At 42.4% G+C, this 13957-nt stretch overlaps 1 protein-coding gene across 1 annotated transcript in view; it reads left to right on the top strand.

Annotated features, from left to right (window-relative positions):
* The first annotated feature begins 2196 nt into the window (after positions 1-2196).
* The window catches only part of exo1 (exonuclease 1), a 29676-nt gene continuing 17915 nt past the window's right edge, over positions 2197-13957 (top strand). Inside the window, exons 1-5 of the mRNA XM_028469258.1 lie at positions 2197-2402; positions 4356-4549; positions 5995-6114; positions 6674-6797; positions 11807-11944. Of these exons, the coding sequence (XP_028325059.1) occupies positions 4389-4549; positions 5995-6114; positions 6674-6797; positions 11807-11944 (543 nt within the window). The 5' untranslated portion in view covers positions 2197-2402; positions 4356-4388. The remainder of the gene's footprint in view (positions 2403-4355; positions 4550-5994; positions 6115-6673; positions 6798-11806; positions 11945-13957) is intronic.

Genomic DNA, 13957 nt, shown 5'->3' with positions numbered 1-13957 from the left:
ACTCATTTGTGCTATGAAAAGCACAAAAATGCTGACACCTTCAAACTTATAGGTACTGTAGGCTATCGGAAATTGAAAAATAAAAAAAATAAATTAGGATTAAAAATAAATAAATAAATAGATAAATTTAAAAAAAATAAATAAAAGATGAATATGTCATTCATTTAAATTCACCCTGGGTAGGCACTGCCTACCTTGACTGCACGTGCCTGCACGAAAGCTCTTAACAATGCACAGAGGGTTCCACCCCAAATCCAGCACTCTGAGACTGTACGCTAGCCGTAAGGAAGAAGGATGAGGACTAGTGAGTGTGAGAGCCACTATCCAGGATGAAACATCTAAGATCCATAAGTACATCAAGGACAAGGCTCCAACAGATGACGTGCTCAGTGAATGTCTCAGACAATGGGGAACAGAAGATGAGGTGCTGGAGGTTCCATCATGGGAGGACAAGCCCCTACATGGGATGTACCACCGAAACATAACTGAAGTGGTGAATATCAGGAAATGGTACCAATGTCTAGACAGAGCTGGACTAAAGGACAGCACAGAGACACTCATCATGGCTGCACAGGAGCAGGCCTTGATGAGTGCAGACTTCCAGATACAGACGGACAGAATGGTAATGGAGAACCAACCAGACATTGTGGTGGTGGACAAAGAGCAGAGGAAAGCCGTTGTGGTTGTCATAGCAACACCGAGCGACTTCAACATCAGGAAAAAGGAACATGAGAAACTAGAGAAATACCAGGGGCTCAGAGAAGAGTTGGAGAAAACCTGGAGGGTGAAGACATCAGTGGTGCCCGTGGTCATTGGGGCACTCGGGGCAGTGACCCCCAAACTAGAAGAGTGGCTCCAGCAGATCCCAGGAAATACATCAGACATCTCAGTCCAGAAAAGTGCAGTTCTAGGAACAGCAAAGATACTGAAGAACCCTCAAGATCCCAGGCCTCAGGTAGAGGACCTGAGCTTGGAGGACAAAGAGAGAGAGACCACCCACAGTGGGTGAGCAAGAGTTTATATATATATAGATAAATTCTAAAATGATATTTGAGTGTTAATTTGACATATGCATATGTACTGTAGTTATGCTTATGTTTCATAACAAATACTTTGTTCATAAATGAAAATTCTCCAGTCACAAGACATTATTTTCTGTTTTTCTCAAATATTTCTAGATGTTTATACAATCTATTATCCCCTCTGCCTTAGTGAAAAATATGGAATCTTGTTAAAACTCCATAATGACCCTAAACTTAGACAATGTATTCATTTGCCTGGTATTATTTAGTCTTATTATTCTCTGTATGTATACTATTTTTTGTAATGTGTTCTTTCTTTCCCCTGGATTTTCTTTTATGTATCACATTTTGTATCTTATATTGTATTGTATTGTATTACAAACAAACACCAGTAAAGAATCAATGACACACATAAACTATTGAACATTTGTTTTTTAGTTGTGTGAAGACAAATGTGACTGACATTCACAGTCTCTAAAAATAACAACAATATACCACATTTTTCTTCTAAAGACATGATTTATTTCATGGACAATCTGGACTCAAGTATCTCTGATGTCATGAATCTTGTTTTTCTAATGGGTAAATATTGTTTTCTTACTTCTAAATGGAAAGACTATTTCTTTGTGTAATGTGTGCATTCACTATTACTTCAAGTGTCTTCAATTTATCAGACAAGGTTCTAAAATTTATAAAGAATTGTCCTTGTGTTTTTTTTAAAGTTGTCACTGCCTTCTATGGGCCTTTTTCAGTTCTGTCTGTAGCTTATACACTTTCTTTGTTTTCGCTTTTTTAATAACTTATTGCAAATGTTCATTTCTTCAACAAGTACCAGACTGTGTTATTGTGCCTATGTACCATGATTTAAAATGTATATGTATTAATACAGCATAATATAATGAAAAAACAAAACAACAACAATAAAACAATAAAACGATGACACACAGACGCGTTGTCATCCCCTCAGCCAATAGCAGCCGGTCTCTTTCAGCTCTGTATTCTATCAGCCAATAGCAGCCGGTCTCTTTCAGCTCTGTATTCTATCAGCCAATAGCAGCCGGTCTCTTAAGGCTCTGTATTCTATCAGCCAATAGCAGCCGGTCTCTTAAGGCTCTGTGTTCTATCAGCCAATAGCAGCCGGTCTTGTTAGAAGACTCTCGTTTTGCCGCTAAAGCTGAACCCGCTTAGGTGCTGTTGGTCCCGGACAGACTGTTCTGTTCAGACCGCACTCCGTCCCCTGGAAGAGCCGTTAGCACCATCATTAGCATTGCCATTAGCACCGCTAGCGCCAACTTTCTAACCCGCTGACAGTGACACACATGACGGACACACTCAGGTGAAGTCCGGGTAAAGAACCAATACCGTGTAACATCACTACTGGTAAGTACAGACCTGTAGATCTATACTCACCTCTCTATGTCTATATCTCTATATAAAACTATCAAATCAAAACTGCTTTATTCACATGAGAAACACGTTTAGACACAAAAAGAATAAATATCAAAAATAACATTTTTGATTTGCAGAAGTATAAAATGAAAATAGGGTTTCACTATATATATGTAAAATAAAATGTACAATTAAGTTATAAAAGGGGAAAATGTTATGTACAGGGTTATATATAAATATATATTGTTATGTATATATGTTATGTTATGTTATGTATATATATGTTATATATATATATATACACGTGTCCAGTTATACAAGTACATACATATATGTACTCAAACACTTGCATATGTATATACATTTCTCTGTGTTTTTACCTGTTATGATGAGAATAGAAAACTTTATTCAAGAACAATAACTAATACTATAGTAATCCTAATAATTATTGACCAAAAATAACAGCAACAACTGGGGTGTGCCAAAATACCGATATGACGATATATTGCGAGGTTTCGTCTTGCAATATGTTATCGATTCACTGGCGTCAAATATCGATTTTCTTTAATTTATTTTTTTATTGCAATACACAGGACATGACAAAAACAATATACAGTACATATATACATGATATTCAGAGATAATGCAGTACGTACACAGTACAATGAGACAATAGGTGTGTGTGTGTGTGCGATAATGTCGTTAGTGTGGGGGAAAATATCGCGATATATTGTATTGGGAGATACCTGGCGGTACCCAGCCCTGGCAACAAAATATAGTGGTGGTGGAAATAAAATGAATTAATCATGATTTTATTATTGATGGCTGTGAATAATCAATTCTTACATTTCCAAAAATGGTTATTAAATGTATCAATTTATCAAACTGTAACAAAATCCAGATCCAATTAATTCAGCAGCTTTGGAATTGAATCCATCAGGAAATGTGGCTGATTAACCACCTCTAATGTGCATGTATAGACAATATTTACACACACACACACACACACACACACACACACACACACACACACACACACACACACACACACACACACACACACAGGTATTTATAATAAAAATATACGGAATTAGTAAAATAAAACAAAAAACTAAATATATATACAAAAAGTACACAAAACGACAACACAAATGCACAAAAATATACAAAATGACTCCAAAAAACATAAATTACAGAAAAATACACCAAATGACAGCAAAAATATGAAAATAACTCAAAATACACATAACTATTTATACAAAAAATAAAAAAAATGACAACACAATTGCACAAAATTAAACTACACTAAAAAAGACACAAAAATACACAAAATGACTCCAGAATCACACTACAATGGCAACAAAAAAAACCATAATTATACAAAAAATGCACAAAAAGACGACAGAAAGATACAAAAATACACAATGACTCCAAAAAATATACATTACAGAAAATACACCAAAGGAAAAAAAATACATAAATGAGTAAAAAACAAACACATTTATCATATTCATGTCTCATAGAATTAAACCAGATAAATCACACACACTATTTTATTTTACACCCACACATAAACCCTTTATAACACTACAGAGTACAGTATGTACACCTCTATGTACATCCAACCTTCACACATACTCATTTGGTCATAATTGATAACTCTACTTGAGCTCCTCCCACTATATGAATACATACTTCCGACTGGCACTGTACTAGTTTACTGTAATGTTAATGAATGTACACTAATAGACATATCACATTAAGTATAACATAAAGTAATATAACAGGAATGTTGTTATTGTGTGTAAAGACTGAACCAGGGAGCGACACATCCTCGCTTCGCCAAGTTTAGAATGTTAATAATCATATGAGCTGCTTTAGTTGTAGCTCCAGATGTTCTCCTACTGTACCATATCTCAGCTACAGTCTGCTGTTCTTTCCCAGGTTATTTGATCCAGTTCTAAAGAGCGGCTGAAGATGGGAATCCCTGGACTTCTTCAGTTCATCAAAGATGCAGCAGAGCCCATTAACGTGAAGAAATACCGAGGTCAGACGGTGGCTGTGGACACCTACTGTTGGCTGCATAAAGGAGCTTTTTCATGTGCTGAGAAACTGGCTAAAGGAGAAGAAACTGACCAGTAAGGTCTTAGAATATATATATATATATATATAGACACACGCACACACAGTGGGTACGGAAAGTATTCAGACCCCTTTAAATATTTCACTCTTTGTTTCATTGCAGCCATTTGCTAAAATCAAAAAAGTTCATTTTATTTCTCATTAATGTACACTCAGCACCACATCTGGACAGAAAAAAACAGAAATGTAGATTTTTTTTGCAAATGTATTAAAAAAGAAAAAGTGAAATATCACATGGTCATAAGTATTCAGACCCTTTGCTGAGACTCATATTTAACTCACATACTCTACATTTCTTCTGATCCTCCTTGAGATGGTTCTGCTCCTTCATTAGAGTCCAGCTGTGTTTAATGAAACTGAATGAACCCAAAGATCACTGTGGCTGAGCTCCAGAGATGCAGTATGAAGATAGAAGAAAGTTCCACAAAGTCAACTATCACTGCAGCCCTCCACCAGTCGGAGCTTTATGGTAGAGTGGCCCAATGGAAGCTTCTCCTCAGATCAAGACATATGAAAGCCTGCATAGAGTTTGTCCAAAAAACACATGAAAGACTCCCAGACTATGAGAAATAAGATTCTCTGATCAGACCAAGATTGAACTTTTTGGTGTTAATTCTAAGTGGTATGTGTGGAGAAAACCAGGCACTGCTCATCACCTGCCCAATACAATCCCAACAGTGAAACATGGTGGTGGCAGCATCATGCTATGAGGGTGTTTTTCAGCTACAGGGACAGGACGACTGGTTGCAATTGAAGGAAAGATGAATGCGGCCAAGTACAGAGATATCCTAGAAGAAAACCTCTTCCAGAGTTCTCAGGACCTCAGACTGGGCTGAAGGTTCACCTTCCAACAAGACAATGACCCTAAGCACACAGCTACAATAACAAAGGAGTGGCTTCAGAACAACTCTGTGACCATTGTTGACTGGTCCAACCAGAGTCCTGACCTAAACCCAACTGAGCATCTCTGGTGAGACCTGAAAATGTCTGTCCACCAACGTTCACCATCTAACCTGACAGAACTGGAGAAGATCTACAAGGAATAATGGCAGAGGATCCCCAAATCCAGATGTGAAAAACTTGTTACATCAGTCCCAAGAAGACTCATGTCTGTACGAGCTCAGAAGGTGTTTCTACTCAATGCTGAGCAAAGGGTCTGAATACTTATGACCATGTGATATTTGACTTTTTCTTTTTTAATAAATTTACAAACATTTCTACATTTCTGGGTTTTTTTCTGTCCAGATGTGGTGCTGAGTTTATATTAATGAGAAATAAAATGAACTTTTTTGATTTTAGCAAATGGCTGCAATGAAACAAAGAGTGAAATATTTAAAGGGGTCTGAATACTTTCTGTACACACTGTGTGTGTATATATATATATGCAACATTAATTTAGCAGAATGACTTGGTGATTATTGTTCATTTTTCTCCATCCCAGGTATGTGTGGTACTGCATGAAGTTTGTAGACATGCTGCTAAACTTTAGAGTCAAACCCATCCTGGTCTTTGATGGACGCAATCTGCCTTCAAAACAGGAAGTGGAAAAATCTCGTAGAGAGTGAGTATGTTTAACTCTCGGGACCCCTTTGGGGTCCAAATGCGTTCCTTGTGTTTTGAACTCTTATTATCTCATATTATCTCAGAGTTTTCTTTTATTGTCATGTTCATAATTCCATGATCACTTTTATTGCAACATGTATAGAACAGAGATATAAAATGTACCCACACTGACCATTTGGTCCCATTGACTCCCATTATAACCACATATTTGATATATTGATAAATACCTGATAAATCTAAGCATCAACATACAGGGAAAACAGGATTTAGGTGGGATGACCCCCCCCCCCCCACCCACCCACCCACCAGGGCCAGCAGAGCTTCAATGGAGGACAGTTATTCTTACCCTATAAAATGCATGGAAACCTGAAACTAATGGTCTGGATGTGTTGGGATACACATGCAGGAGTGGTGTGAATGTGGTTGGGAATATATTTAGTGTGTATGTGTGTTAAAACCTTTAACCCCCCCCACACACACTAAAGTTGAGCTACTCCTCATGATAAAGATCAAAGTGTAACAGTGAGTGATGTAGTTGGTGATGTCACTCCTTTCAGACGCAGAGAAGCAAACCTTCAGAAAGGTCGACGGCTGCTTCGTGAGGGCAAAGTGTCAGAGGCCAGAGACTGTTTCACTCGCTGTGTTAACATCACCCCCCCCATGGCCCACAAGCTCATAAAGGTGCTGCACTCACAGATGTTTACTAGGTGTTTACAGGGGGGTATTTGATTAAAGTGTTCTCAGTAGAACCAGGCTTATGGTTTAAACCTGGTTTAGTCCGTGACCATGCCCCCTTTTACCATTCTATCAAACTCTTCTCAGCTTGGAGCTCCCCAGATCAGCCAATCAGCTGACAGTGTTTAGCTTAAGTGCACCTCCTCATCAGACCCACAAGATCAATCACAGATTTAATGATTAGAGAGTGACGGCGCATGCGCTGCAGCTTTTACAATGAATGAGAAGCCAATAGGAACCAATGCTGTGACCAACAGGATGTGACGTCATCTGTTACTGAGCAGTGAAAATAAATGACGAACACGTTTAAAAAAAAAAAAAAAAAAAAGGACTGACTGTGGTTTGAACATTTTAAAAGTAATAAAGGGTTAAAGAAGGTGTTATTTAGTCAACTTATCATAGCAAACACACACTGATCATGTGCGTTTGATATGTTTTTTGACACCTGTCAACGTTTAATAAAAGAGATGATGTAACTCATAATTCAATAATATGTAGTTCTATTTCATAATATTTTGTGAGAAGTCTCACTATGGAATACAACCTCTGAAATAAATGCTTCTGAGGAATACAGACAATCTGCCAATCCTGATTGGCCGGTGAAGCGCGTCTATCCGCTTGGGGGAGACTCACCTCCTATAAAAGGACGCGGACAGGCGCGCACCATTCAAACACCTCTTCTCCTCTCAACTAGCTCGCGTTTTTTTTTTGCCAGCTTAACTGTCCACAGGCGGATTCTCTTTATTCCAGTCACCGGACGCTAGCAGAACTAGCGCCTGCTCTGGACCACAACTGGTTGAAAAGTGGGTAAAATACAGCTCTTACCTTGCTTTGCTTGGTAGGTGCTGTCCTTCGCTGCCGAAAGGTAGTGAACCTCTGAGCCTTGGCTCCGGCTGACCGCTAATTCCAACACTGTTGGTCCCCAGCGTCTCTTTCACTGCGGTGTTAGCCTCGCTGCGCGCTCCTTGCCGGAAGGCCGGTGCGTTGACCTCAGCACACCTTGCTGTCATCTTGGTCCCACTGCCCTCGGCGCCTACGGGCCCGTGCGCACTTGTTCCTTCCTCTGGGCTCTCACGACAGTGTGTAGCCTGGCTCCAGTTCCAGATACTACGGTATCCGAGCTTCGGACGAAAGCGAAAGCTGCCGTCTCTGGAAAATCCAACGCTGTCCTTGACGTCTCAGACATTTCAGCACACGTTGGCCTGCATCCCTGCTAGCACCTGTGCTCGCTGCCTCGTGGTAGCAAAGCTAGCTACCTGCTCTCCTAACTGCGTCTCGCGGTGATGGAAGCTAGGGCCTCTCTCACCGAGGGAGCTGGATGCTATGGGGCTCGCCTCTGTCCATGTGGGGGTAAAATCTCCACTAAGGACAGGCACAAAGTCTGTTAAACACGGCGGAAGTCTAAGCACTGCGCCATGTTTAACACACGAAGCCTCTACAGGAGACTGGCACGCCTGTCTGAGCAGGACTCCTTCCTCCCGTACGGTGTCCTCGTGGAGGCGGGTGGTGTAGAGACTCAGTTTATGGAAGCTGCGGCTGCTCAGGGTTCTAGCTGGGGTTCCCAGCTCGACCTGGCATCTCTTGCCCCCCTGCACAAGGATGTCCTCGTGATTGACTGTGGAGAGTTTGATGTAGACTACTCTGACCCTTTCGGATCGGGTCTGGATGAGGAGGACGGACCTTCATCACCCCGGCTCGGGGTGGACTTCATGCTGCCTCTGTTGTCTCACAGGAGAAATTGGAGGGCTACATGCCCGTTTCCTATCCTCCCAGCCTGGACACGGTGGAAGTGTGTAAACGCGCCATGTCTCTGCTTGCCATTTTGTGGCCCGCCGTAGCAACTAAAACCACCAGGTCTCGCTACGAAGGGAAGAAACTCCCCCTTTTGAAGGGCGCTGTGAGACAAATCCTTCCCGTCTTTCCTGAGCTGCTCGTAGAAGTAGCTTATCCCTGCAAGGACCGTCCGTTCACCGGGAAAACCCCCATGTCGGGTGCCTCATCCCTCGACTGTGAGGCGATGGAGAGCCTCGGACTGCTTCGTATGCCGCCGGTGGAACCTCTCGTTGCGGCTCACCTGCTCCCGCGACAGCCCGCTGTGTCCACTCGGAGAACCGTGTTACCGTCTAGAGAGGACCGTCTCCAGTCGGACCTCTCCGTTATGACGTATGCGGCCGCTGCCCTCTCAGTCAGGGCGCTGAATGTCCTCTCTCTCCTCATTGCTTATCAGGCTGAACTCTGAGGATTTTGCACTGTCTCAGGACCCTGCGACGATGGAGGAAATATCCACGGTTGCTGACGTGTGTCTCTGCACCCAACGCTGCTCAGTGCAGGCTATGAGGAAAGTGATGAGCAACATGATTGTTCAGGAGCGAGCCCGCGAGACCTCGCTAACCTGTCTGACGCAGAAATGAGCTACATCCTGGATGCCCCCATTATTCCCCAGGGGATTTTCGGTTCCGCTTTGTCCTCCATGCAGCGGCGCTGTGAGGAGAAAAAGAGAGACTACGAGGCTCTCTGCCTCTGTCTCCACAGGAAACCCCCGCTCACGCCTCCACCGCCGCAATGAAGGGTTTTTCCCCAGACTCCTCTCCACGGTCCGCAGTTTCCCCGGTCAGCCCCACCACGGGTGTAGACGCACTAGCACGTTTGGCCGCTCGTGCTTCTTTGCGCATTTCCCCCCGCTGGCTCTGATTCCCTCCAACCTGTCCAGGGTGAGGGAATGCGGACACACACTGATCCTAGTGGCTCCACTGTGGCCGGCCATTGCATTGGCTGGCGGAGATTTACCGGCTGCACAGGGGACCTGTTGTCACAGGGAAGGGGCACAGTTTTCCTCCCGCGTCCAGTCCGTCTGGCGCTGTGGGCTTGGCCCCTGAGTGGCTCAATCTGTCAGCCGTGGGATTGTCACAGAGTGTGATTTCCACCATACAGAGTGCCCGAGCCCCCTCCACTAGGTCTCTTTATGACTCTAGGTGTAGGCTGTTTGAGGGGTGGTGCCTCCAGAGGAACCACATCCCTTTTCAGTGTCCGGTGGGAGTGATTTTGTCATTTCTACAAGACCTGATTGAGAAACACAAAGCCTTTTCCACTGTGAAGGTGTATTTGGTGGCGATCGCTCCATGTCACGTTTGGCTTTGGGGATAAATCGGCCAGTCAGCACCCGCTAATCTGCCAGTTTATGAAGGGGACGCGTAGGCTCCTCCCCGTGTCCAGATCACTGGTGCCATCGTGGTATCTGGCGGTGGTTTTGGAGGGACTTAAACATCTTCCTGAAGTTTGCCTCTCTTAAGGCTGTCTTGTTGCTGGCTCTGGCTTCGGCCAAGAGCACATGGATGTCGGTGACATCCATGTGCTCTCGGTTCATCCGTTGTGCGCTCAGCTTTTCCCAGGTGATGCAAGGATCATCCTGAGACCCAACCCAGCCTTTGTGCTGAAGGTTGTGGGCTCGTGTTCTCCCATTGACCTTTTGGCCTTTTCTGCCTCACAGGGTGAGCAGCGGCCAAATGTGTTATGTCCAGTTCGTGCGATCCGCACTTATATGGAAGTGTCTGTACAGGACATCTGTGTCGGTGAGTTGGACCTCGCCTCTCACGTTTGTCCGTTTTTACATGCTGGACGTTTCGGGGAGGTTTTACTGCCCTGATGTGTTCAGACTTCTGCCCTGGAGCTTGTACCGCTCGATAAGCATGTCTGCACTACGGGAGTTTCCATATCCCATAGTGAGACATCTCACGAAATATTATGAAATAGAACTTTTGGTTATGTATATAACCCTGGTTCTATGAGTAATATGAGTAAGATGTCTCACCAGACTACCCTTCTTGCTCGAACAAGGAGAAGAGATGCTTATTTTGAATGGTGCGCGCTTGTCCGCATCCTCCTTTTATAGGTGGGTCACCTTCTAGGGGACGGACGCGCTTCACCGGCCAATCAGGATAGGCAGATAGTAATAACCACAGTGAGTGGTTTCATACCACAGTGAGACATCTCACTCATATTACTCATAGAACCGGGGTTATATACATAACCAAAAGTTTATGAGACTAGTGAGTGTTTGATGAATAATTTGTTAAACACTAAAGGAACAGCGAGAGCAGCAGTGGTGCTGTTGGATGTCACATCCAAACACTGTAGATGCTGCAGGTGAGCTGTGCATGGGAGGTGCGTGCACTCCACCTGAAAAAATGTTGCCTTTTAAAACAGTTCCTTGTGGTCTTAATGACATATCTGTTCTGGTGTTTGGTCAAAACACAAGATGAATTAAGGAACAGAAGAGGTTTAATACCCTGTAAAAATGAGTTTTGTAAAAACGGTCTGTTTTGGGGGGTGTGTCCCTGGATTTGCATAGACCTACCCTTTTCCCTGCCCTGTCCACTGTGTGTAGAGTAAGCTGAGACAGCAGCCTGTGACAGCTACAGTGACACAGCTGCACGTAGCTGCAACTTACCGGGGCAAAATCAAAGCGAAACTCAAAGCTTGTCTGACATGCCCATGAACAGTACTCATTCTAACACGCATGGATGTTTACTACTGTTTTTTCTGTGTGCTGTATTTGGCTACTTTCTACATTTTTACATCGCTGCAATACATTAGAATGATTATCAAAGTGAGGAATGCTTTGTTGAGTGTTTTAAAGCATCACTAAATGTCTTCTTTAATAATGATGATGTGGTTTCATGACAGTGACTCAGCAGATTAAACCAATCCTGCTGCTTAAACCTGGTCAGGCGCAGTTTTGACCCACGGACTGTGTTACTATGGTAACCAAGGTGTTTTCTCGTTGATGAAACTGCTGTTCCAGTAAGAAAACGGCTTAACGGAGCCAGACTCTCAGATTAAACCTGGACTTAACCCTGAGCTGTGATTGATCAAATACCCCCCCGGTTTTTACTGAATGTTTACTTTGTGTTTTGTGGGTGTTTTATGGAGGTTTACTGGGTGTTTTGTGGAAGCAGGCGGCGAGGGCAAGGGGCGTGGACTGTGTGGTTGCTCCGTACGAGGCCGACGCCCAGTTAGCCTACCTCAACAAGTCCGGATTGGCCCAGGCCGTCATTACAGAGGACTCAGACCTTTTGGCCTTTGGATGCAGAAAAGTACGTCACACCTTCTACATCAGGACCATTTCACTCATCAGTCACAGGGAATGCGTGGGAGTGCGTGAGTGGTAATCATCTACCATCTCTGATTAGACCAAACCCACTGCACAACGCTGTCTGAGCTTTATAACACACATCAACAGCATGTGTCGCCCACGGGCCAATGAGAGCTCAGCATAAGGTCCAGTTCACTTCTTTACTTTACTTTCACACACGTACACAAAAAAAAACACATGTACACAAAAAAACACACGCAATCACAAACAAGAAACACAAAACACACTCATACATACACATAATAAACACAGACATGAAAACAAAACAAACCACAGACACAGAAAAAACACACGCAGAAAAAACAGTACACATACATACATGCACATACACACACAAAAACGTACATACACAAAAAACACAAATGCATACACGCACTTACTCACAGGCACACACAAAATACACACGCGCATGCCCACAAAATACATTAGGCTAACTCTGGTACATCTATCTATTAGCGATGTAACGATTCACTCAACTCCCGATACGATTCGATACACGATACTGGGTTCGCGATACGATTCTCTCACGATTTATATTACAAAATGGGACTGTAGACAAATGATGACTGAAAAATATTCCTTTATTTTTTAGAAAATACTGTACTATTTCCTTTTATTTTTCATTGTCAAAAGAATCCCTTGATAAACTATTCAAATCAATGCAATTTAACTAAAAATAAATCTTGAATGAAATAAATAAAGGAATAATACAAATGAAGAAGCCTATTAATTTAAATTCTGGTTCTATAGTAAACAATGCAAAACTACATAATTGTTCTTTTTCTTTTTAAAAGTGCAACTGAAAATGTATTTTGTGCCTTAACAAGTGGGCTTTAAAAAAAAAAAAACAGTCTGCACTGTATTTATGTCAGATATTGGTTTGGACCAGCAGAGGGCACCGGTAACCCAGTGGTCGGTTGGGATGCAGATATTCATGCAGTGAAAAAGAAATGCTATGCTAGCAGACAAAGCTAATAGAAAAATGTGACTTTTACAGATATTCACGTAATATTACAGATTTTTTTGGTGCTAAAGGGGTAAGGAATCATTTATGAACATGTTTAAGAGTACAATGCAGCCAGAAAGAAAGTAGTAGCAGACTCCGCCCGCCGCCAACACTTCTGGGCAAGAGACAGATAAATATATAGCGCCCTCTGCTGTTTAAAAAAAGTACTGTGATTCAATTTTCAGAAAATTGATGTGAACCGTGATACCTATGAATCGATTTTTAACTGCCTTACAATTAATCGTTACATCCCTATAAACTATAATTCTATACTATAATGCAAGAAAGGTCTGTGTGTGTGTGTGCGTGCGTGTGTGTGGAGCAAATATCTCCCCGACATGGTATCTGTTCGACCTGAAACTTTATCAACAGCTTCCAAATACCACAAGTGTGTGCATCCGTTATTTTGGAGTAATTTGGTTCTTTCAAAACGTTTGTTTTATTTCGCTTGGACGGCACATTCATGTTCACCCAGAAGTGAAACCTATTCAGCTTTTGACCTCAATGTGCGGGGGCGCTAGTGCACCATCTATATGTATTTCACTGCACAGCTCTGTCGTGCGTGCCAGAACCAATCGCTTGCTGAAGACCTGAAGTAGTAATACGGCATTATAAACGCTGATATTTTCACTACGTGCTATATGACCTTGGATGTACATGCTGAACGCACACACAGCTGTTTAGAGAGAGAGTTGCAACTATGGAAGAGTTCCCGGAAGTTTCAAATTATTTTTGCGGCTTTGTTTCTTTTTCTCTACACGCGCATTACACACACACACACCCACACACACACACACACCCACACACACACACACACACACACACACACCGGTATTTATAATAAAAATCTACGGAATTAGTAAAATAAAACAAAAAACTAAATATATATACAAAAAGTACACAAAACAACAACACAAATGCACAAAAATATACAAAATGACTCCAAAA

The sequence above is a fragment of the Gouania willdenowi genome, chromosome 15 (genome assembly GCF_900634775.1).
Source record: "Gouania willdenowi chromosome 15, fGouWil2.1, whole genome shotgun sequence".
NCBI classification, from domain to species: Eukaryota; Metazoa; Chordata; class Actinopteri; order Blenniiformes; family Gobiesocidae; genus Gouania; species Gouania willdenowi.
This window is presented reverse-complemented; position numbering and strand designations above follow the sequence as displayed.